At 44.7% G+C, this 26269-nt stretch overlaps 2 protein-coding genes across 6 annotated transcripts in view; one reads left to right on the forward strand and one right to left on the reverse strand.

Annotated features, from left to right (window-relative positions):
* actn2 (actinin alpha 2) overlaps positions 1 to 3387 on the reverse strand; it is a 64079-nt gene extending 60692 nt beyond the window's left edge. The window contains exon 1 of one of the 3 annotated variants that reach the window (XM_033025450.1): positions 2884 to 3387. In XM_033025450.1, the coding sequence (XP_032881341.1) occupies positions 2884 to 3093 (210 nt within the window). In that variant the 5' untranslated portion in view covers positions 3094 to 3387. The remainder of the gene's footprint in view (positions 1 to 2883) is intronic. The other 2 variants (XM_033025449.1, XM_033025448.1) reach the window with 2 other exon arrangements.
* Positions 3388 to 6235: 2848 nt separating this feature from the next.
* Positions 6236 to 24831, forward strand: lgals8 (galectin 8). 3 transcript variants are annotated; one of them, XM_033025452.1, is made up of 10 exons: positions 6237 to 6501; positions 9547 to 9635; positions 10009 to 10219; positions 13875 to 13994; positions 19156 to 19212; positions 19301 to 19327; positions 19985 to 20073; positions 21102 to 21267; positions 23658 to 23803; positions 23884 to 24831. In XM_033025452.1, coding segments are annotated over exons 1-10 (933 nt in total). In that variant the 5' UTR covers positions 6237 to 6474; the 3' UTR covers positions 23885 to 24831. The 3 variants fall into 3 exon arrangements, with proteins under 3 accessions (XP_032881342.1, XP_032881343.1, XP_032881344.1); XM_033025451.1 differs by having other exon boundaries at positions 6236 to 6501; positions 23658 to 24831; XM_033025453.1 differs by lacking the exon at positions 6237 to 6501 and adding an exon at positions 6548 to 6750 and having other exon boundaries at positions 23658 to 24831.
* The last annotated feature ends 1438 nt before the right edge of the window (positions 24832 to 26269 follow it).

The raw sequence follows: 26269 nt of genomic DNA on the forward strand, positions 1-26269 counted from the left end.
TTGGCCCACAATGCCTGTGTTGAACGTATTGCCAAAATAAACTAATCTCATCTGCCTGAACATGATCCATACCCCTCCATTTCCTGCACATCTCTGTGCCTATCTAAAAGCCTCATAAATGTTACAATCTTATCTGCCTCCACCACCACCACCCTCTGTGTTTTAGACATACCATTACCCTCTGTGTAATATAAATGTGCTCCACACATTTCATTTAAACCTTGCCCCTCTCATTTTGAAGCTGTACCCTCTAGTCTTTGACATTTTCACCCTGGAAACTGCAGCATTTCCACCTGGAAACAAGATTCTGACTGTCTACCCTCTCTATGCCTCTCATAATTTTATTCACTGCTGTCAGGTCTCCCCTCACCCATCGGCAATCCAGAAAAAAACAATCTGAATTTGTCCAACTCTCCTTATAGCTAATACCCTCTAATCCTGGCAACATTCTTGTCCACCTTCTACAAAGCCTCCGCATCCGTTCTGTAATGGGGCAACTAGAACTGCAGGTAATACTGTACACTGAATATTCAAGCTCCAGGAGGTATACATCCCTTACCACTGGGTCCGACTGAGCCAGTGTACCAAAGGTCACAGATCAACAAGTCCTCTTTTATGGGCCTATTCCACTTAGGCAAATTTTTTTGGTGACTGTCATAGTCGTAGCAGGTCATTGAAAAAACGGCGACTGGACCCCCCCCCTATGACAATGTCTACGACAATGTCTACAACAACCTACCACTTAGTCGACGTCAAGCTACAGCAAGCTACCGACAACCAGCGACCCATTAGGACATCCACCTATGATCACACCTACGACAACCTACGTCCACCTGCGACAAGCTACGACAAGGTAAGACAATTCAGTCGCCGGTACCTGTCGCCGGTTGATGTGGGTAGTCACCAATGGAATTCACCAAAGTAAGCACTGGCGACAACCTACGTTATCTTGGCGACAACCTACGACAGCACCTACGTCAGGAGAAGTCAAGCTACGCTCATTGACGTCAAGCCAACTGTCGCCAAAAGGTTTTGAACATTTCAAATACAGCGGAAACCAGAAAAACGCTATGATTCTTTGGGCGACTGAGGAGCTACTTACGACCACATAGGCACCCTGACGACCATGTGGCGACAGCCTGGTCACCTGTAATTGCCTAAAAAATCGCCGGTCGGACAGGCCCTTTAATCTCCCCTACGCCACACAGCGCTTTCAACCTGCATTGCTTGCATTTTTTCACCATCAGGGTCGGTAGGAGAGGGTGTAGGTATCAAATTCAATACTTTCCAAGGCACCGAGCCGCTAAAGGTTGGCAAATATAACAGTGTTATTTTTGAGTGATTTAAAAATTGATGAGAGCAATAGATCGGGTAAATGCACAGACTCTTTTGGCCAGAGTAGGAGAAGTCGAGAATCATGGGACATGCGTTTAAGGTGAGGGGTGAATAGATTTAATAGGAACCCGAGGGGTAACTTTTTATTAAAACACAATGGTGGGTGTATGGAACGAGCTGCTGGAGGAGATAGTTGAGGCAGATACTATCGTTACATTTAAGAAACATTTGGACGGATACATGGATAGGATAGATTTAGGGGGATATGGGCCAAACGCAGGCAGGTGGGATGTGTAGATGGGGCATGTTGGTCAGTGTGGGCAAGTTGGGCCAAAGGGCCTGTTTCCACACTGTGTGACTCTGTTACTCAATGTTAGGGGGCAACTGGTGCATGTAATTCTGGTTTAATACAATGGATTAGGGGAGATAATACAGTAGAGACTCTGGTTATTATTAGGTCCACAACTATTTCAGCAGAAGACATCATCAGCTGTTATAACTCTCAGCATACCTCACGCCTGGCAGAAACGAGGAGCAAGACCATTAACATAAATCAACTGCGTAGAAAGGAACTGCAGATGCTGATTTAAACCGAAGATAGACACAAAAAGCTGGAGTAACTCAGCGGCACAGGCAGCATCTCTGGAGAGAAGGAATAGGTGACGTTTCGGGTCGAGAAAGGTCTCAAGAAAAGTTACTAATTCCTTCTCTCCAGAGATGCTGCCTGTGCCGCTGAGTTAGTTACTCCAGCTTTTTGTGTTTAACATAAACCAAATATTGATCTTTACATTGATTGATTGAAACAGCATGGAAACAGGCTCGTCGGCGCAGCGGGTCCACGCCGATCATCCATCACCTATTCACACTCTTTATATGTTATCGCAGTTTCTCATCCACTCCCAACACCTTAGGAACAATTTTACAGAAGCCAATTAACCTACAAATCAGCATGGACTTGGGATGTGGGAGGAAACAATAGCATCTGAAGGAAACCCATGCGGTCACGGAGAACATGCAAACTCCATAAAGACCAAGGTCAGGATCGATCAGAGTATTTGGCGCTTAGGCAGTGGCTCCACAAGCTGCACCACTGTGCTGCCCAATACGTATATTATAATATTTTACCAGAAGGTTGCTTTACATTATATAGTACAACTGTTTTGTGCAGACTATTGTAATATTTTTAAAATTTGGTTTGCCTTCTATTTGTGTTTACGTAAATGTGTTAATGAAAGACCACATAAAACAACACCCTATCATTAAGCAACAATATAACTAACAACCCAACAGCATTTTAATGATCACCAGATCATCTGTTTGTGGTGGAGATCGAACTGGTCACCACAATATGTATTTTGCTCACTTCACAAAAAAAACAACCGGATTTTTATTTCCATCCATTCCAAAGGTTGAACCTCAGACAGAGCTAAATTCCCTCAGCGCTATACTAGTCTGGATAAGTCTTTTTGCAGCGGGACGTGAAGCAAGACTGCGGGTAACATTCACCCTCAAGTAACAAGAGTTGCAAGCAAACAAAAGCTGACCAACCTTTCTCTGCTGCTGCTCCCAGGCAGGGTCCAGGAGCAGGTCCCTGTCCCAATCGTCCTCTTGCAGCATGTATTCCTGCAGCTCGTACTCGTAGTTGTGGTGATTGTATTGCAAGCTTTCTTCCGTCTGGGTCGTGATGTGGCTCTCTACCTGGGTCACCCTGCGGTTTTCTACCTGGGTCACCCTGCGGTTTTCCATCGGTGTCAACATGATGGCTTCACCTCCTTACAGCTTGCACAAATAATACAACCCCTCTGGGTATCTGCAACCCCGCTCGGTTAAACCCTACGATGTTATTGTTACTGTTGCAAGCTGTAGCCCTGTGCTGGTATTGCTACTGTTGCAAGCTGTAGCCCTATGATGTTATTGTTACTGTTGCAAGCTGTAGCCCTGTGCTGGTATTGCTACTGTTGCAAGCAGTAGCCCTGTGCTGGTATTGCTACTGTTGCAAGCTGCTGCTGACACTGTTGCTATTTTGACTCGCCTTACCCCGGGCGGGTCGATGGGCAGACAATCTCGCGCCCGCTACACCTCATCGCGCGACCCCACCTCCGGAGCGCGTGCACGTGGGGGGGGGGAGGGGGGCGTTCTTGACGCCAAGCGGGAAGGACACGCGCGCTCCCGAGGACCACCACTGCATCGAGTGCACAGCGGACCCGAGAGGGCAGCGATACAAACCGAGCTATCCCCACCAGATGGAAAGGCAAACGTGTTAAAAGTTACAGGGACTCGAAAAGGCAGGACTCGACAGGGTGAGAGGGGAAAAATAGATCACCCAATTCTGCTCTTGTGATCTTATAAAACGATTTTGGACGTGGCAAGAGTTTGATTAAATTGCACCTACCCATAGTTATCTCACAGGGTTGCCTTAGAGGTGCTTATTGGTACAGCTGTAACACCCAGCATTGCATTTGTATTACAGATGTTGAGAATTTGGAGTAAATATTTGCAGGAATAAAGTGTAGTGAGATTTAATGACAGTGCGAAACACTTGTGTTGAAACAACACTATCTAGATAATTATCCCAACAGGTCTCCACCTATAGGTGATGGGTGTATGGAGCAAGCTGCCATAGGACGTAGTTGAGGCTGGGACTATCCTAACGTTTAAGAAGCAGTTAGATAGGTACATGGATAGGTGGGACATGTTGGCCTGTGTGGTGGAAATGTTGGCCTGTGTGGTGGGACATGTTGGCCTGTGTGGGCAAGTTGGGACGAAGGGTCTGTTTCCACGCTGTATGACTCTATAACTCCACCACCAGAGAACACTGATGGCATCTCACAACCCCATAACCTCTACCGGCAGGAGGGACAAGGGTAACAGGAGCATGGGAACACTGCCACATCCCCTTCAAGACCATTGGGTTGGCGGCGCGACCGACGTCGCAGCGGCCTCTGCAGTCCGTCTGTCTTTTTTTTATTTTATTGTCCTGTAGAGTGTAAAGTTTGTGGTGGGTTTTTAACTGTGTATGTGTGGGGTGGTGGGGGGGGACTTTAAAATATCTTCCCTGCACGGGGACCCGACCTTTTCCCTGTCGGGTCTCTGTTGTCGTTGGGGCCTGGCACCGTGGAGCGGCCTCCAACTGGGGGCTCAAGTCACGGAGCCGGCGGAGCTGCGGAACTGCCATCGTGGAGCTGGCCGGTTCGGAGCATGGAGAGCTGCGGTGGCGCGCTGCTGCGACCCGACTCCGGTGGATGGTGACACCGGGAGCTCGCGGGTCCCCGGTGGGAGACTGCAGTCACTGCTTTGCGGGGCACCGGCAACGGCGACTTCTCCCGCCCGAATTGCGGGGTTGAAAGTGACTTGGAGCGGGGCCTTACATCGCCCCACGCGGCTTAGACAGCCGCGGGACTTGCTAGCGCCCGCCGGGGGCTTTGACTTTGACTTCGGGAGAAGAATGGAGAGCAGGGGAGAGACAAGACTTTGCCTTCCATCACAGTGAGGAGGAGATTCACTGTGATGGATGTTTGTGTAAATTGTGTTGGTGTGTGTCGTGGTTCCTTTCTCTTGTATGACTGCAGAAACCAAATTTCGTTTGAACTTCATGTGAGGTTCAAATGACAAATAAACGGTATTGTATTGTAAGACCCATGCCATCCTGATTTGGAAATATCTTTCACCGATCATTTGATGGGGCCATGTCCAAATCCCAGGACTCCCTAACCAATTGCATCAGAGATCCACATCACCCCGGTCACACTCACATTGCACTCACACCATCGGGAAGAACCAGAGGACATAGATTTAAGGTGAGGGAGGGGGTGAGAGGGAAGATTTAATAGGAACCTGAGGGGCAACCTTTTTTTACACAAAGGATGGTACGTGTATGGAACGAGCTGCCAAAGCAGGTAGTTTTGGCAAGTACTGTTGTAATGTATAAAAAACATTTGGGCAGGTACATGGATAGGAATGGGATACGGGCCAAACGCAGGCAGATGGGACAGGCAGCATCTCTGGAGAAAAGAAACAGGTGATTTAAAAGGTTGGAACCCTTCTGCAGATTGATAATGGTGGGAGGTGGGGGGGAGGGGGAGGGGGGTTGGGGGGGGGGGGGGGGTGGGTGGGAGGTGGGGGGAGGACGGACTGGAGGGAGGAAAATACTGCAACCTTTTTAACCTGAGGAATCCGTAGAAATACCTAGAACATGCTTTCTACGACGCATCAAGTGATGGATCTTTGGGGATATTCTGTGCCAGAGGACAGTGGAGACAGCCCAGCGAGAGTGGAGCCCAGACTGACATGTGATTGGCATCCAAGACACAAAAAGCTGGAGTTACTCAGCGGGTCAGGCAGCAACTCTAGAGAAAAGGAATATGTGACGTTTCGGGTTGAGATCCTTCTTCAGACTGAGTCAGGAGAGAGTCAGGATAGAGGTATGAAAAGGTACAAAGGAAAGCATAGAAGGCTCCGATGGCCAAGGAGCCCACAATTAAACATAGAAACATAGAAATTAGGTGCAGGAGTAGGCCATTCGGCCCTTCGAGCCTGCACCACCATTCAATATGATCATGGCTGATCCAACTCAGTATCCTCTACCTGCCTTCTCTCCATACCCCCTGATCCCTTTAGCCACAAGGGCCACATCTAACTCCCTCTTAAATATAGTCAATGAACTGGCCTCAACTACCTTCTGTGGCAGAGCATTCCAGAGATTCACCACTCTCTGTGTGAAAAATGTTTTTATCAACAGAGTTGACCATTGTTGGCTGAGGAGGAGAAAACCAAGGGATAAGAGTAAAACTAGCGGGCCGATTATGGTGGGGGAGGGACGGAGAGAGAAAGGGAATGCAAGGGTTAATCGAAATTCGAGAAATCAATATGATCTCAGACTGACACGTGATATGCATCAGTTAGCGCGGGACACCCTCAATTGCAGTGGAACCAATTGGATCTTGATGTGTCAAAGGCCCTTCGCTTCTCGGCCCACGGCGCCCGTGAATCACTCGCAGACTCGTTCTCTCTCATTGGGCGGAGGTCCAATTGTTACACCCACCACGTTCGGTCTGCGGGGAACTGTCAGCGTTTGGAGGAATCGGCGCTCCAGCTCTTGTTATTGTCCTTGTGTTTGAGTCGGAGTTGGTTTGTATTCCGATGGATAATCCGACGATATTTAACCCGGTAAGATTTCACCTCTAAGCCAGTGGTATCTAAGTGGCATTCTGTGCGCAGTGTAGTGTTTAATGTAACGCAGTACAGGATTGGCAGAATGTACAGTCTGAATCTCACCCCCAAGAACAGGGGCTTTCTCCAGCCGCAGCTCGCCAGTCATTCGGCAAAACCTTCGGAGGAGGTTTCTGTTTTTCATCAAGTCGGTCATTCTGCGTTGGTCATTAATAATTTGCATTCGCCTTGCATAGCTCAGCAAAGGTAAGGGAGTCTTCCGGCCTTTTGTTTTCCTTGATGCATGGCGGACAGGGACGGGAGTAGACCACTCGGCCCAATTTGTCCCTGCCGACTAACGCTGCTGGATTAAACGCATCTGTTTAATACCACGGGTGTGTGTTCATAATCAAGTAAAATAATAGAAAGTTTACAGTTGAGGTAGTGCAAAAAGTTCGTATTTCCGTGAAATGGCGTCAGAATGGCCGAGCAAAATGCAAGGTGCTGGAGTAACTCAGCGGGTTAGGTAGTATCTCTGGAGGGAAAAGGCAGGTGACGTTTGAGGTTGGGACCCTTCTTCAGTCCACAGATGCTGCCTGACCCGCTGAGCAAATCCAGCACTTTCTGCTTTGCTTATGATTCCAGCATCTGTAGTTCCTTCCTTCTCCGTTTAATATAGGTGGGTTGCACGTAAGGTCATCAGGTCAAAGGGCGTGACGCACTGAGCTGCTCAATCCTTCTGGAGGACATAGGAATGTTACAAAATTTTGAGATTAAAAAAATCAAGCCTGTAATTTATCCCATCAGATAAATTATAACAATAACTTTAATTTGATACCTAATTCACTTTCAGTATTAAAAAAGTTATGGTCATTTTCATTCTCGGAAATTAGCATCTTGTTCCCTATTGCTTTTCCATTGACTTAACACAAAAGCTGTGATCGAGGACAGTCAGAAGCCCATAACTTTCTCAAAAATTAAGAGAACTGAATGAAATTTTCAATTATAGATTGAAGCATTCTGAAACAAAAATATGAAACATCTTACTTGGATGACCTGAAATTAAAGTATATAATTAGTTAGTTACCTAATTGTAATTAATTACAAAATTGACCGTTGTGATGGAAATAGTAATAAACACCCAGACTGCCTTGAAAATTCAAAAATATGATATTCTCAAGATCAGAACTTTAATATTATTGTGTTATATGCTGTAAGTCCGTAACAGAAAGGTAATAAATTATAATTTCTAGCAAAAGACCAAGTCTTTATGGAGAAGATCAGTTGCTAGCTGGTACATTGGCATATCATAATCAGTAGCATCATCATACTCCTCAGATTGTAATCAATAAACAACTCTGTACATCTTGTTTTTCCTCAACTTTTCAATTTTAGCATTGTAAACTACAAGTTTTTGGTCCTCAAACCACGCATGACACGCAGCCTGCTCTGCACTGTTTTCCACGCGCTGTGAGTGACGTCACCCCTCCTCAACTCGCTGTGGCCCCGCCTGCTCGCCATTCCCCACCCGCTCGCTGTCGGCCCCGCTCGGCCGGCTGTCCTCCTCGGGGTCCTCGGGTCCATAACCACCCGCCTGGCTGTGGCCTCCCTTGATTTCATGTCCGCCCACAGCCCTCTCTTTGTCTCTGCCCTCGAGCGAACCAGCCATCTCCTGTGACGACCCCTCTCCCCGGGCTCTGGATTGAAGCCGCTGAACACGCAGTCATTTGGTTGATGCCCGCCCTGCTCCCCGCTCCCTGCTGCTCACCTGCCTGTTGGGGGCTATGCGTGAGTGGATAGGGCGGGGGATGGGGTAAAAGTAGTGAATGAATAATATTAATATACTATCAATGGGGTGGTTAGCGTGTGTGTGGAGGTGGTTAGTGTGTGTAGGGTTGGTTAGTGTGTGTGTGTGTAGGGTTGGTTGGTTAGCGTGTGTGTGTGATGCCGCAGGCCGCCGCCTCCCCCCGCAACCGCACATTGAGGGGACGGGACCCAACGGGCCCCCCTTGGTCTAGTAACTATTACAAGTCTGATCTTGGATGTGTGTGTGTGTGTATAATCACATCTGCTACAAAAAAACGACGCCCTTAATAAATGTTTACATATTCTTGTAGAGTTTTATTTGATGGAGTCCAAAATCGTCTTTCCTGAAAAATTTGAGTTTTATTTCTTGAGTTTTTTATGAAAATGTTCACAAATTTCAAATAACTTAGAAAATAAACAAGCTGATGATGTCACAATGGGTCTGCTTGTGTGGCCTGCTGTGCACTGTTTTCCACGCACATATTCCGGTAGAGATTTTTTCCATATAAAATGTTAAGTTTATATATGTGTTATGTCACTCTATTTTGAGACATTTATCTAAGGGCTATAATTTGGGAGATATTTCTCCTTCAATATAAATCCTCTGCAACATTAAATGTTTTGAATCGTATGATTTTGTGCAGCAACTAGAACCTTGCTGTTGTTTAGTTTATTATTGTTGTCACGTGCATCGAGGTGCAGTGTAAAGCTTTTGTTGCATGCTAGTCAAAGAAAAGACTACACATGATTACAATTAAGCCATCCATAGTGTACATATAAAGGGAATATCATTTAGTGCAAAATAAAGTCCGATTAACGATAGCTCAAAGATCTCCAATGAAGTTGTGCCTTGTCTAGAATCATTTTGGAGAAATATTGAAATGAGTGTGCAGATTTATTAATTAACTCAAATGCTGGTTCTTTTTGATGGGGCAAGAAAGCTTGCCCTTGAAGTGTTGGATGACACAGTACCCTTGTTTAGCCTCCCGACTTCATGGCTTTCTCTTTGAAACAAATGTAATGCAGCTCCGAAAATATCACAATGATTATTTTAAAGTCAAATTATGTCTTCCAGGGTCACTCTAACATTAAATCCATGTGGTCCATAACTTAATTGCACTGGCAAAGTAAGAGACCATTCAGCCCATTGGGTGTATGTCGGCACTCAGCTGTGCAATCCCACTCTCCTGCTCCCTTCTGTTTGTCCCTGAAGTATTTTATTTCTTTTTTGACTATTATTGTCCTTTCTCCCTGCAGGTTATGCCGTTCTTAGGAGCAATTTTTGGTGGATTTTGTCGTGGGCAGATGATAGCAATACAAGGAATATTGCCCAAAGAGAGTGAAAGGTAAATATACAGCTGGAAATTGACTGGCTGGGGCATTTCATCGACTGCACGTTCAAGCTATTTGTTCACTTGCAAAGCAAAGAACGGTCCTTTGCAGCAAAATGTAGCAATAAGAATGACGGGTTCCAACCCAAAACATCATCTCTGTGTTCCCCAGAGATGCTGCTTGACCTGCTGAGTTACCCCAACACTTTGGTGTCCTTGTGTAAACTAGCAATTCCCTGCTTCTGCACATTGACGGCAATATGGAATGGCCAAATTAATCATCAGCCATCATGGTTGACGTGGCCCAAAGGGCCTGTTTCCCTCCTGTATTTTTCACATAAGCATTAGAATATTATTGCAGAATGGTGACATTAAATCCTTTCCCTAGATTCCAGGTGGATTTTCAGCTGGGGTGTAGCACGCAACCTCGTGCAGACGTTGCCTTCCATTTCAACCCACGTTTTCGGAGATCTGAATGTGTGATTTGTAACACACTCGAGAAGGGGAAGTGGGGACACGAATTAAAAGTATACGAGATGCCATTCAAGAAAGGAGAACCATTTGAAATAATCTTCTTCGTGATGGTGGACAAGTTCAAGGTAATGCAAGTCAAAATCCCCCTCGCCTATGTTCACCCGTTATCTATCTATATTACTAAAAGTCTGATCATGACCACTTCAGAGAGGCGTATGAGGCGCAAGGTGCAGGTCATCCTCGACAACTCCGGGCATCCCCTCCATGTAATTCTGGAGAGTCAAAAGAGCATTCGGAACAACAACCGGCTCCTCTCCCTGCGCGGTTCAGGAGATCCTTCACCCCTGCAGCCATTAGATTTTATAATGCGGGCCGCTAGGCTGTAGGGGGATGCGTTTTTGCATTTTTTAATTGTTAATTATTGGTCTTTTTAAGTATTTATTGCTCTCAGGTATTGTCCACATTATATTTTATGTTTTTTCTGTCTGCTTTTGTTTTGAATTTGTGGGTTTGTTGGTTGGGGGCTTCTGGACATCTGAATTTCCCTGAGGGGATCAATAAAGTATTTATTATTATTATTATTATTATTATTTCCTGTTCTGTATATTGATTTTAGAAAAAACGCTGCCACTTACAGTTGTGATTTTTGGCCATCTTACTCAGTTCCCCTCCGCAGGACAAGAGGATTTTTCCCATCGATGAAAAATAAAAGAGTTATTAGTGTTTAAAAAATGTCGAGATTCTCTCTCCTGAAGGCCACGCCCCTTCCGGCAGGGACTATAAAACCCGGAAGTGTTGAGTGCCTCAGTCAGTCTCTGCAAGTTGGGGGAGCGAGAGAGTCACTTCTCTAAGTCTGAGCTGCGAATAACACTGAACACATGTCTACTAAACTATGAGTGGTTTTACTGACCTGTCAGTGTCCTTAATGTGGTTCGAAATGCTAAAGCTGTGTTGCCTTTGGTTTGGAAATGCTAAAGTTGTGTTGCCTTTGGTTTGGAAATGCTAAAGCGGTGTTGCCTATGGTTAGGAAATGATAAAGGTGTGTTGCCTAATTAAAGTTTCCTTGCCTAATTAAAGTTGCCTTGGCTTCTATATAATTAAAAGTCTAATCTTAACCACTTCCTGTTTGCACTTTATATTGATTTTAGAAAAAACTCTACCACGTACGGATGTGATTTTTGGCCACTCAGTCCCCCTCCCATCAATGAAAAATAAAAGAGTTATTAGTGTTTAAAAAATGTTGGGATTCTCTCTCCTGTCAATCACGCCATGAAGGCCGCGCCCCTTCTGGTGGGAGGGGGGAGGGACTATAAAACCCAGAAGTGTGGGTGTGGCTCAGTCTCTGCAAGATGGAGGAGGGAGAGGTCACGACTCGCTGTTTTTAGTGGCCTTGCACCCTGCTTGAAATGGTGTGAAACTGCACTTGAATTTGGTGGCTTTGCACCCTGCTTGAAGTAGTAAGAAACTGCACTTGAATTTGGTGGCTTTGCACCCTGCTTGAAATGGAATTTCAAGGAATAGTCGTGAGTCAACTGCCTGCCCACCAGACGTGAGTTAGTGAGCGGCCAGCACAACAAACTTGTGTGGCTGAGACGCCAGCCCAAGAATCCATTCAGCCCACAATGTCCATACTAGCCCTCTGGAAACCAGTCCCATCAGGCCACAACACCCATACTAGCGCGCCAGAAAGCCCCCCCCCCCCCCCCCCCCCCCCCCCCCCCACCACTGGCCACCGATATTGGAATTGGTAGAGAGGTGGAATATTGCGTTGGGTGACCAGCCCTCCCGTGTGATGCTGGGACCCAACGTGTCCCACTTAGTCTAGTATATTATAAATGTGTTTGCAGGTTTGTTTAGTTCAGAGATACAGCATGGAAACAGGCTGTTTGGTCCACCGCATGCTGACCAGCGATCCCCGTACGCTAGCACTATCCTACACACTAGGGACATTTTACATTTTTACCAAAACAAATTAACCTACAAACCGTATGTCTTTGGAGTGTTGGTGGAAATGGGAGCACCCGGAGAAAACCCATGCGGTCATGGAAAGAAAGTGTAAACTCCATAGGTAGTTAGGATCGAACCTCGGTCTCCGGTGCTTTGAGTCAGCAACTCTACCGCTGCGCCACCGTGCTTGGCATTGTGCAGTGATGACTCAAGCTTTGGTCTGGAGCAAGTTTTCTTCACGTTGATCATTAAACCCTGAAAGAATTACATTGAAGTTTACAGACAACAAAAATAAGGAATTTGCTAAACTGGAAGTGGCAGATGGAAACCAGTCCCAGTAAGCTTGGGGGTGTCACGATGGCGCATTGGTAGAGTTGCTGACTCACAGCGCCAGAGTCCCGGGTTCGATCCTGATTACGGGTACTGCCTGTGCTTTTTCCGGGATCTCCGGTTTCCTCCCATACTCTAAAGACGTACAGGTTTGTAGGCTAATTGGCTTGGTATAATTATAAATTAACCCTTGTGTGTTGAGGACAGTGTAAGTATGTGGGGATCGCTGGCCGGGGCGGATGCTGTGGGCTGAAAGGCCTGTTTCAGCTCTGTATTTCTAAACTAAACTAAACTAAAGCTTGTGGTGATGCATTTCCATTTAAAAAAATCAAGATGCAGGAAATTGTTCAGAAATAGTTTCTCTCCATCTGTGGAAGCGCAGAAAATATTTGGTCAGCAAAGTCTCTGTTGAAGATCATTTAACTCAGACCTGATATAACGTAGCATTGTGTTTCTGACCAAAGTTTTGCCCGTGAACCAATATATGCACACTTGGATCTAAATTGAATCTTGTGGAAATTCTTGAGAGAACTCTTATAAAGTAATACAGATAAATAGAAATATGAACATTCACATCTTTTATTGAATGAGAATGTCATAAAAAGAGTGGGTGGGGGGAGGGTGGTGGGAGTCAGAAGGATGTTACCAGTGGTTTAGGAGTGTCAACAAAGGTAATTGTAGTCCGTAGGGCCTGTTTTTGTGCAGTACTGTGTAAAACAAAGAACTGCAGATGCAGTTAATACACAAAAGGATACAAAGTGCTGGAGTGACCTGGCAGGTTGGGCAGCAACGCTGGAGAACATGGACAGGTGACGATTCTGGTCGGGACCCTTCGTCAGTCACCTATCCATATTCCAGAGATGCTTCCGGACCTGCTGAGTTATTCCAGCACTTTATGTCTGCTTGTGATGTACTGTTCTATGTTCTAAATGAGTAAATACAAGATACGACAACAGAGGGGAGATATTTTCTTGCCCTCTTTAATTAGTCCAGTATAAGGATGTAGAATTGAAATCTTGTTTCTGCCTCCTTCGTAACCACAATTACATTGGAGTTAAAAGATATGAAGCAGGTGAAATGAATTAGATAGATGCAAAATGCTGGAGTAACTCAGCGGATCAGGCAGCATCTCTGGAGAAATAGGTTGGGTGACATTTCGGGTCAGGACCCTTCTTCAGACTTTGGAGTCCTGACCTGAAATGCCACCCATCCTTTTTCTCTAGAGATAGAAACATAGAAAATAGGTGCAGGAGGAGGCCATTTGGCCCTTCGAGCCAGTACCATCATTCAACATGATCCTGTGTGACCTGTTCTTACTCCAGCACTTTGTGTTTATCTTTGCATTAACCAGCATCTGCAGTTCATTGTTTCTATACTATGAATTGAATTAAAATTGTTTACTGATGATAGCTGAAGGGCCTGATATGAACTAGTTCAGCACGTCAATAGCTGCACACAAAAGGTCTATTATTTACGTGAACTTTGTTTATATTTATCTGCTAGGTTGCGGTTAATGGAAAACATTTCCTGGAATATCAGCACAGGTTGAGCCCGGATAGAGTTGATACACTTGGAATTAGTGGTGTAGTTCAAATTCAAACCATTGGCTTCTTGGGCAACTCTGTAAGTAAGCAGTAATTAAGCAATTTATTGTGTCTCTTTGGTAGTGACTTGTAAGATTTATTACTGGTGATTCCGATTTGTCTTATTTTTAAATGTCAAGAAATTATTTAGTTTTTTATCTGCCACCCCCCCCCCCCCCCCGCTCACCCAACTTGATTCACCTTTGGTATGGAAAATATTTCTGTGGTGCAGCTGGTGGAGTTGCTGCCTTATGGCACCAGAATCCCAGGTTTGAACCTGACCTCTAGTGCTGTCTGTGGAGATTGCATGTTCTCCCTGTGGATTTCATCCAGGTGCTCCAAATTCCTCCCACACAGCCTTCAACTCGTTTATCATATGATCTACTGCAAAACATGTTTATTGTGTTATTTACAATATGTAAATTGCCCATCATGTGTAGGGAGTGGATGGGGCAGTGGGATAACATCGAAGCAGTGTGCACGAGTAATTGAGGGTTGGTGTGGGCTCGATGGGCTGAAGGGTCTGTTTCCATGCTGTGTCTTTCAAACAATTAATCAATAGTGCTGCATGCTGTCATCTGGATCCCTCACCCACGTCTCCTCTGTGACGTGTATTTCTACTCTCGTTCCTCACCCCCCCCCCCCCCACCCAATAACTGGCTGAAAAAGGATCTCAACCCAAAACGTCATCTATCCATGATCTCTAGAGACGCTGTCTGACCCGCTGAGTTACTCCAGCATTTTGTGTCTCTTTTTGTAAACCAGCATCTGCAGTTCCTTGTTCGTAATTTACAAAAGGTAAATATGGATTTACAAAAGGTAAATCATGTCTGACGAATCTTATAGAATTTTGCGAGGATGTAACTAGTAGCGTGGATAGGGGAGAACCAGTGGATGTGGTGTATCTGGACTTCCAGAAGGCTTTCGACAAGGTCCCACATAAGAGATTAGTTTACAAACTTAAAGCACACGGCATTGGGGGTTCAGTATTGATGTGGATAGAGAACTGGCTGGCAAACAGGAAGCAAAGAGTAGGAGTAAACGGGTCCTTTTCACAATGGCAGGCAGTGACTAGTGGGGTACCGCAAGGCTCAGTGTTGGGACCCCAGCTATCTACAATATATATTAATGATCTGGATGAGGGAATTGAAGGCAATATCTCCAAGTTTGCGGATGACACGAAGCTGGGGGGCAGTGTTAGCTGTGAGGAGGATGCTAGGAGACTGCAAGGTGACTTGGATAGGCTGGGTGAGTGGGCAAATGTTTGGCAGATGCAGTATAATGTGGATAAATGTGAGGTTATCCATTTTGGTGGCAAAAACAGGAAAGCAGACTATTATCTAAATGGTGGCCGACTAGGAAAAGGGGAGATGCAGCGAGACCTGGGTGTCATGGTACACCAGTCATTGAAAGTGGGCATGCAGGTGCAGCAGGCAGTGAAGAAAGCGAATGGTATGTTAGCTTTCATAGCAAAAGGATTTGAGTATAGGAGCAGGGAGGTTCTACTGCAGTTGTACAGGGTCTTGGTGAGACCACACCTGGAGTATTGTGTACAGTTTTGGTCTCCAAATCTGAGGAAGGACATTATTGCCATAGAGGGAGTGCAGAGAAGGTTCACCAGACTGATTCCTGGGATGTCAGGACTGTCTTATGAAGAAAGACTGGATAGACTTGGTTTATACTCTCTAGAATTTAGGAGATTGAGAGGGGATCTTATAGAAACTTACAAAATTCTTAAGGGGTTGGACAGGCTAGATGCAGGAAGATTGCTCCCGATGTTGGGGAAGTCCAGGACAAGGGGTCACAGCTTAAGGATAAGGGGGAAATCCTTTAAAACCGAGATGAGAAGAACTTTTTTCACACAGAGAGTGGTGAATCTCTGGAACTCCCTGCCACAGAGGGTAGTCGAGGCCAGATCATTGGCTATATTTAAGAGGGAGTTAGATGTGGCCCTTGTGGCTAAGGGGATCAGAGGGTATGGAGAGAAGGCAGGTACGGGATACTGAGTTGGATGATCAGCCATGATCATATTGAATGGCGGTGCTGGCTCGAAGGGCCGAATGGCCTACTCCTGCACCTAATTTCTATGTTTCTATGTTTCTATGTAATGCTGCATTGTTGGCTTTACCTTTGCTCAATGATTCATCTTCACTTTGAAGCAAAGGTGAAGTGTAAAATTAGGTTTGTGCTAACACTGGGTAAAACCCAGTCCCAGCTTAGTACATTGTTCAGATCAGGAGTAGATGTTTGCTCCGTTTGCTATGGATTCAGTAAAGTATTCCTGGAATAAATCCCAAATTCATTCTGCAATCCGATTAATCTTGGATATGGTCACTTTCTGAGTCACTGCAAACTTATTTTGCAGCAAACAATCCACAAGAATGTGTATTTGGCCTCTCCTCCAGAATCAAATGTGGCTTATAAACTAATTGCATTTCTTCAAAGCATGCATTCTCCTGGATTATTTGCAGCATATTTTAATAGTGCAGTTGAAACTGCAAGAATTCAAGCAGAGAATTTAGAGAAAAGCATGTTTTGCAGTAGATCATATGACAAACGAGTTGAAGGCTGTGTGGGAGTACGGAGGCAGACCACTCGCTTATTTTCTGGAACTGTGTAAAGATAAGGCCATACTGGGAAAATGTTAATGCAGTTGTAAAAAATATCTTGGGTTATAAAATCCCAAATACCTGCCGTGTGATGTATCTGGGGTGTATTAAAGATATTGTAAAAATAGAAGATGCATATTTGATTAAAGTTTTGTTTGCAGCAAGTAAGAAGGCCATTACCAGGCAGTGGCTTAATGAAAAAAGTCCAAAACAGGAACAGTGGTTAGAAATTGTGCGAGACATCTTTAATATGGAGAAATTTACATGTTCCTTGAGAGTCGAGGAGAATTCGAGAAGATCTGGGGAAAAATGGACCGTTTATTTGAGCCATGACACCAATTAGATAAATGCCGAGCTAGATATGGGAAGATTGTGTTATATAGAACTAGATACAATACAATACAATACAATTTATTTGTCATTTGAACCCCATTGAGGTTCAAACGAAATGTTGTTTCTGCAGTCATACACACAAAAAAGAACCAAGACACAACACAATTTACACAAACATCCATCACAGCGCATCTCCTCCTCGCTGTGATGGAAGGCAAAGACTTATATCTCCCCTGCACTTCCCATTCCCCTCCCGATGTCAGAGTCAAAGTCAAAGCCCCCGGCGGGCGATGGTAATTGTCCCGCGGCCATTTACGCCGCGCCGGGTGGTGCAAGGCCACGCTCCGGGTCTTATTGTTGGAGCCCCCGGCGGGCGCTAGCAAAGTCCCGCAGCCATTCCAAGCTGCGCGGGGCGGTGATGTAAGGCCCCGCTCCAGGTACTCTTCAACCCCGCAACTCGGGCGGGTGAAGTCGCCGTTGCGGAAGCCCCGAAAAGCGGTCTCCCACCAGGGACCCGCGGGCTCCCGGTGTTCCTGTCTGCCAGACCTGTGGTAAGCCTCCGAATCCCCGGGGTCGGGTCGCAGCAGCGCGCCACCGCCGCTCCTCCCGCTCCGAACTCGGCCAGCTCCCTGATGGTGAGTAGGTCCGCAGCGCCTTGACTGGAGCCCCAGGTCATTCCTGCTGGAGGCCGCTCCACGGTGCTAGGCCCCAACAACAACGGAGACCTGACAGAGAAAAGGTTGGGTTCTCCGTGCAGGGGATACTTTTTTAAAGTTTCCCCCACCCCCCGCCCCCCACACACATACCCACACCCATACACAAAAAAAATAATAAAAACTACATTCAAACGAGACAAAAAATAATAAAAAGACATACGGACTGCAGAGGCCGCTGCGACATGAGTCGCGCCGCCCATCGGCTACCGGTTATAGTGTCTAAAGATGGTATGTTTGTATGAATATTGAATTATCTCCAGATAACTAATCAATGTAATGTTTTTTCTTTTTTAATTTGGTAAGTGAACCACACTGTCTTATTCCAATTTTTTATTTATTTACTTTTTTTCCCCCCTATCTACTTTTTTATTTTGATTGCTGTTTTTTTTAATTTTGTTTTATTTATCGTGATGGTGTTGCACTGCTTTGTATATATCTCTGAAAAATCAATAACAATTTAAGTGGAAAAAAAAAAGCATATGACAAACTTTGGCATTAAAGGGGAACAATGCGTTTGTTGTCGTGGTGCAGATGTCTCATCAGCTGTACTTGTTGTTTGGTGTAAATTTAGAGCACCAGGATAAATGCTTTTAGTACTGGGACCATTTCAAATACACAGAAACATCATAGAAACATAGAGAAACATAGAAATTAGGTGCAGGAGTAGGCCATTCGGCCCTTCGAGCCTGCACCGCCATTCAATATGATCATGGCTGATCATCCAACTCAGTATCCCGTACCTGCCTTCTCTCCATACCCTCTGATCACCTTAGCAACAAGGGCCACATCTAACTCCCTCTTAAATATAGCCAATGAACTGGCCTCGACTACCCTCTGTGGCAGGGAGTTCCAGAGATTCACCACTCTCTGTGTGAAAAAAGTTCTTCTCATCTCGGTTTTAAAGGATTTCCCCCTTATCCTTAAGCTGTGACCCCTTGTCCTGGACTTCCCCAACATCGGGAGCAATCTTCCTGCATCTAGCCTGTCCAACCCCTTAAGATCATCTCATTCCTCTCCCAAGCTGGTCGCTGTCCTGCCTCAAAAATGTATTCATGTTCTTTCATCATTGCTTGATCTAAATCTTGAAACTGTCTTCCATATTTGTTCATTCTTCGTCACTGAATCTAAATCCTGATTCTCTGGTCACCCAATAGGGCAATGGATGCACCTTCAGCTTCTGGAGAAGTTAGTACTGCTGCCTCACAGCTCCAGGGTTCTGGGCTTGAACCTGACTCTAGATGTTGCTTGGGTAAAGTTACGGGGCTACAAGGAAAGAGAGAGAATGATGGAAATGCTATATGTTGGGGGTGGGAAACAGTGTGTCCTCAATGGGCAGTGTCATGTCCACGTGACTGGGGTGGGTCAAGGAAGTGGCTCTCCATCACCTTCTCAAGGGCAGTATTTTAGCAGTAAACTAGACCAAGTGGGACCTCCCGCAAAGCCATTATCTGATAAATGTTTGGTAATTGTGCAAGCTGTGAATGTCTGTTATTGCACCTGGAAGTTATAGTGTCTAAAGATCTTTCCTCCTAATTGTTTTCAGGAGCTGGATAATCCATATTCTGACCTTCCGATAAAGAAGACCAATTCAAATGGGATTGTGAGTCTGAATGCTGACATTCTTAAAATGTTTTTCTCTGCCTTTTAGTTATTATAACTTAACGTATTCTTGTTTATTTGTATTCCAGCATTCAAAACCACTCAAAGCTCTGTTGGTAAGTACATATAATTTGTTTGTTACACTTTTATTGCGGAAGGTGATTGACTAAGTAAAAAACATAAAATGGTACAGCATAGGAACGGGCCCTTCGGCCCACAATGTTTGTGACAAACATGATGCCATTAAACTGTTCTCATCTGCATGTACACGATCCATATCCTTCTATTTCCTGACCTCTGGTGCTGTCGGTGTGGAGTTTGCATATCCTCGTTGTGACCATGTGGGTTTCCACTATAATCCCCAAAACGTGCGGGTTTGTAGATTAATTGCCTCGAGTGTAGGGAGTGGATGAGAAAGTGTGATAATGTAGTGTGACACGGTGGCGCAGCGGTAGAGTCGCTGCCTTGCAGTGCCTGAGACCTGGGTTCGAACCTAACTACGGGTGCTGTCTGTATGGAGTTTGTACATTCTCGACAGACAATAAAGTTTTCTGAATCTGAATCCCTGTGACCTCGTGGGTTTTCCCCGGGTGCTTCGGTTTCATCCCACTCCAAAGACGTACAGGTTTGTAGGTTAAAAATGTAAATTGTCACTAGTTTGTAGGATAGTAGGAGTGTACGGTGATTACTGGTCGGTGCGGACTTTGTGGTTCTAAGGGCCTGTTTCTGCACTGTATCTCTAAACTGAACTAATTGTAATCTCTTGTTTTTAGGCTGTCCCTTATATGGGTAAAATTAAGGATGGATTGAGCCCAGGTCGGGTAATCACTGTTCAAGGCAAAATCAAAAAGTATCCAGACAGGTAGTTTATTGAATTTCTGTTATTTCTCTATCTCTATCTCTATCTATTCCTAAATCCCGCCATACAGCCAAAACGGTACACAATAGCGCAACAATTTTAGGGGCGCCTTACTCACCATTCGCCTGGTGAAACTCATCAAGTTTCGTTATATTTTACAAAGTAATTCACTTTAAAAACTTTAACTTTATACTCTGAACGGGACGAGTTTCAACGCAGCCACCGTACCTGCGCAGTTGGGGAGTGTGGCTGGACCCAGCGGCGGCGAGCCCAGAAGGAATGAAGAGATGGAATTTGAAATAACTGAACGTCTTGAGGATCTCTGGCTTCACAACGGGAACCAACGGGTCCACGGGTCATCAGCCATGCCTGCGCAGTTGGGGAAGGGTTGCTGGGCCCGGTATCGTGCGTGACCAGTTGGGAGAGGCGTCACAACGGGTCGCTCTACGCAGTGTTCTCCCACTTGCTGGGCCCGTCTGCCGGGCCTGAGCAGTTGGGGGAGGGTTGCCGGGCCCGGTATCCGCCCGTGAGCGGTTGACGGAATTTGAAATAACTGAACGTCTCGAGGATCTTTGGCGTCACAATGTCTAGTAATCTAATACATTTGTGTCTCGAATGATGGGAGCTTCACCGCATATTTAAATTTGAATTGTAGTCCAGCATTCATTTTTGGCACAAAAAATAGCATTTCAATATTGCAAGGAACTTAGAGTACATTCTAGAAAGATAAAAGCATTGGTAGCGGTAGAGTCGCTGCCATACAGCGACAGTCCTGGGTTTGATCCCGATTATGGGTGCAGTCTGTATGAAATTTGCACGTTGTCCCTGTGACCACGTGGGTTTTCTCTGGGTGGTCCAGTTTCCTCACACATTTCCATAGTTTGGTTTGTAGGTTAATTGGCTTCTGTGAATTGTCCTAGTATAGGATAGAACTAGTGTACGGGTGATCGCTGGTCGGCGTGGACTCAGCGGGCCATAGGGCCAGTTTCCATGCTGTATCTCTGAGCTAAACATTGTATAAATTCTTTCAGATTTACCATAAATCTTCAAGTGAGTGACTCCAATGATATACCACTGCATCTGAATCCACGTTTCAAGGAGAGAATTTTTATTCGAAATTCTTACCTCCATCAAAGCTGGGGAGAAGAGGAGCGGAAAATAGATGATTTTCCATTTAATCCAGAGGCATACTTTGAGGTATGTAAACAGTGACTTTTAAGTGGCACATAGGCTTTGTGGGAGAACGTAGAATGGTCTAAAATACAAGAGTGGATTACACAAGCTAGGATTATCCACCTTGGAACCAAAACAGTGAAGGGAAGATTCAAGAAACTGAAGATTCTGGCTAAGAAAACAAATCAAAGTGCCTGAGTAACTTAGCAGCTCAGGCAGCATCTCTGGAGAGCATGAATGTGTGATGGGAGTTTTGGGTCAGGATCCATTTTCAAACTGGTAAAGGGATGGTTGGATGAAGTTTTAAAGGTGTTAAGGGGTTGGGTAGGAAGAAACATTGTGAATTACTAAATATTTTTAGAAGTTATAGGAGCCTGAAAACCATTACTTCCCAGTTCATGAATATCTTCGGATCTGTCTTCACTAAGGAAGACACAAACAATCTCCTAGATGTACTGCAGGACAGAAGATCTAAGGGGGTAGAGGAACTGAAATAAATTTTCATTAGGCGAGAAATAGTATTGGGTAGGCTAATGGGACTGAAGGATGATAAATCCCCTGGGCCTGATGGTCTGCATCCCAGGGTCCTCAGGGAGGTGGCTCTAGAAATAGTGGATGCATTGGTGATTATTTTCCAATGTTCAATAGATTCAGGATCAGTCCCTGTGGATTGGAGGATAGCTAATGTTATCCCACTTCAAGAAAGGAGCGAGAGAGAAAACTGTATTACAGACCAGTTAGCCTGACCGGTGGGGGGAAAGATGCTGGAGTCAATTATTAAAGAGGTAATAATGGGGCATTTGGATAGTAGTAAAAGGATTAGTCCAAGTCAACATGGATTTATGAAAGGGAAATCATGCTTGACTAATCTTCTGGAATTTTTTGAGGATGTGGCAAGTAAAATGGATGAAGGGGTGCCAGTGGATGTAGTGTATCTAGACTTTCAGAAAGCCTTTGATAAGGTCCCGCACGGGAGAATGGTGACTAAAATCAGAGCACATGGTATTGGGGATAGGGTGTTGACATGGATTGAAAATTGGTTGGTAGACCGGAAGCAAAGAGTAGGAGTGAACAGTCCTTTTCAGAATGGCAGGCAGTGGCAAGTGGAGTGCCGCAAGGCTCGGTGTTGGGGCCACAACTGTTTACCATATATATTAATGGTTTGGAAGAGGGAATTAGGAGCAACACTAGCAAGTTTGCAGATGACACAAAGCTGGGTGGCAGTGTGAACTGTGAAGAGAATGTTAAGAGGTTGCAGGGTGACCTGGACAGGTTGAGTGAGTGGGCAGATGCGTGGCAGATGCAGTATAATATAGATAAATGTGAGGTTATCCACTTTGGCGGCAAAAACAAGGGGGCAGATTATTATCTCAACGGGGTTAGGTTAGGTAAGGGGGAGGTACAGCGAGACCTGGGTGTCCTTGTACACTAGCCACTGAAAGTTGGCGTGCAGGTACAGCAGGCAGTGAAGAAAGCTAATGGAATGTTGGCCTTCATAACAAGAGGATTTCAGTATAGGAGTAGAGAGGTTCTTCTGCAGTTGTATAGGGCTCCGGTGAGACCACATCTGGAGTATTGTGTACAGTTTTGGTCTCCTAATTTGAGGAAGGATGATCCCTGGGATGGCGGGACTGTCATATGAGGAAAGATTGAAAAGTCTAGGCTTGTATTCACTGGAGTTTAGAAGGATGAGGGGGTATCTTATAGAAACATATAACATTATAAATGGACTGGACAAGCTAGATGCAGGAAAAATGTTCCCTATGTTGGGCGAGTCCAGAACCAGGAACCACAATCTTAGAATAAAGGGGAGGTCATTTAAGACTGAGGTGAGAAAAAACTTTTTCACCCAGAGAGTTGTGAATTTATGGAATTCCCTGCCACAGAGGGCAGTGGAGGCCAAATCACTGGATGGATTTAAGAGATAGATAGAGCTCTAGGGGCTAGTGGAGTCAAGGGATATGGGGAGAAGGCAGGCACGGGTTATTGATAGTGGACGATCAGCCATGATCACAATGAATGGCGGTGCTGGCTCGAATGGCCGAATGGCCTCCCCCTGCACCTATTTAAATTTTAAAAAATCAAAAAAAAATCTTCCTCCCATCAATTAATAGGCTTTTGAACCACCTGCCCAACTCTATCTTGGCACCAAACTCGTATGGGCTGTAATGTTGCACTACATACTTTGCTTTGCACTATTATTTTCTGGTTACCCCATAACTGAATGTATTGTATGATTGCATATTTATTTGTGGTTTCATGTGCCTGTAAAGCTGCAGCAAATAAGTAGTTTCTTACAGTCCTGGTCCATATAAACCCTCTTATGTGATGTGTATAAACACACTAAAAACTCTTGACTAAAGTTGTCTTGTTTGGACTGTTCATACTTACAATGTCTTCTACTCATGTTTCAGGTTATTATTTATTGTAGTCCTGACTGCTTCAAGATAGCTGCAAATGGGAAGCACGTAGTGGAGTACAAACACCGATTTACCGACTTGAATAAAATTGACGTGTTGCAGGTCGAAGGAGATATCCAGTTGATAGATGTACAGACTTGGTAGGTGGAGGGAAGCTGCATCCAATATTAACACCAGGTGGAAAGAAAGTCATCTAACCAAATTCTATTTCCAATTCTAGAAAGAGTGCGTGATCAAATTGAGAAGAACATTTTGTTATCTGGGATGGTTGTACGATATTTGAAGATCTATTTGCTCTTGAACTATGCAACTGAGTGTACTTGAAACCATGTATGAAGATCATATTTCCACAGAAGCTCAACCCTTAAATATTTCCCAGAAATACGAGCATGAATGGATTTTAGTTGAGCATTTACGATACTTAGCCTCGGAATACAAAACTCCAAACTTGTCCAAAAGTCTTAACCTACTTCAACCATTGTCAATATTTCCTAAATACCTATATTGTAAGTTAAACTTGTAAAAAAACACATACAATTTAATTATTTAACTTTTGTAGCATTTATTCACCGGACATAGTTTTTTTAAAATAATCATTGGTAAATTCTTGGTAGCATCTCTAAGGCTTATTGAAAACATTCTGTAGTACCGAACATGCGCTGAAGTGCCCACAAGTGGAGAAATTGTTTTCAGTCTTATGCACAGTTTTTGCATGTATGTATGTTAAATTGTGCCCAGAAAAGTTTATAATTTCTATAGAATAGTTGATTCAAGTTAATAACTTTCATCGTCCAATATCTTTGAAAGGCCAAGGTAAAATAATTTCAATTTAATTGCATCTCTTTGATTGTATTAGGATCTTTAGGTCTATATTTCTCTTTTGTAAATCTTATCACTGTAACTGAAAACTACTTTAATAATTTTTTTTTGTGTATGTGCTCGGATTTCCAGCTGCACGCACTCGGTTTAAGCCACAATATTCACTTACAACTAGCACCTTTAACACTCGAGCATCAAGCCTAATCTTGACTGCTTGCAACACTAATTTCCCTTGTACGTTGTGTGTCTAAGACAAGACTTAATATTCAATACAGCTTCAAATGCTATGCAAATGTGTAATGTATATCTCTGCCTACAAACTGCTATGGCATAATGGAACTTTAAAAAACATATTGACTATTTATTTCCATCTTATTCAACTACAAACTTAGACCTGTATAAAGATACAGCTGAAATATCTATATAGCTCTAGATTAAGTGGGACCCGTTGGGTCCCATGTTCACACTGGAGGGCTGGTCCTCCAACGCAATATTCCACCTCTCCACCAATTCCAATATTGATGGCCGGGGGGCTTTCTGAAGCGCTAGTATGGGCGTTGTGGGCTGAAGGGACTGGTTTCCAGAGGGCTAGTATGGACATTGTGGGCCAAATGGATTCTTCGGGTGGCAGCTCAGTCACTCAAGCCTGATGTGCTGGCAGCTCACTCACGGCTGGTGGGCTGGCAGTTGACTCACGGCTATTCCTTGAAATTCCATTTCAAGCAGGATGCTGCAAGGTCACCAAATTCAAATGTAGTTTCCTACCATTTCAAGCAGGGTGCAAGGCCACCAAATTCAAATGCAGTTTCCTACCATTTCAAGCAGGGTGCAAGGCCACCAAATTCAAGTGCAGTTTCCGACCACTTCAAGCAGGGTGCAAGGCCACCAAATTCAAGTGCAATTTCATGCCACCAAGCAGGGTGCAAGGCCACTAAATTCAAGTGCAATTTCATGCCACCAAGCAGGGTGCAAGGCCACCAAATTCAAATGCAGTTTCATACCATTTCATGCAGGGTGCAAGGCCACCACATTCAAATGCAGTTTCATGCCACCAAGCAGGGTGTAAGGCCACCAAATTCAAATGCAGTTTCATACCATTTCATGCAGGGTGCAAGGCCACCACATTCAAATGCAGTTTCATACCATTTCAAGCAGGGTGAAACCACCATAAAACCACCATAAAACCACACAAAACACCACATAAACACCACACTCACAGTTCAGTAGACATTCAGTGTGTTCAGTTGATTCACAGCTCAGGCAGAGTCGTGACCTCTCCCTCCCCCATCTTGCAGAGACTGAGCCACACCCACACTTCCGGGTTTTATAATCCCTCCCCCTCCCACTGGAGGGGGCGTGGCCTTCATGGCGTAATTGACAGGAGTGAGATTCTCAACATTTTTTAAACACTAATAACACTTATTTTTCATTGATGGGAAGAATTCTCTGCACCTGATGAGCGGAGGGGGACTAAGATGGCCAAAAATCAGGGCCGGAAGTGGTAGCGTTTATCTAAAATCAATATACAGTGCAAACAGGAAGTTATCCAGTTTAGACGCTGTGCTTTAGTTCAAACCACCACCAACCATTTGCTGTGCTTTAGTTCAAACCAACCACATTTTCATTTTCAAACCACATTAAGGGCACTCAAGGTCAGTAAAACCACTCACAGTTTAGTAGACATATGTTCAGTTTTATTCACAGCTCAGACTGAGACGTGACCATCTCGCTTCCCCCATCTTGCAGAGACTGACTGAGGCACTCAACACTTCCGGGTTTTATAGTCC

This window comes from Amblyraja radiata, chromosome 8, assembly GCF_010909765.2.
Source record: "Amblyraja radiata isolate CabotCenter1 chromosome 8, sAmbRad1.1.pri, whole genome shotgun sequence".
Taxonomy (NCBI): domain Eukaryota; kingdom Metazoa; phylum Chordata; class Chondrichthyes; order Rajiformes; family Rajidae; genus Amblyraja; species Amblyraja radiata.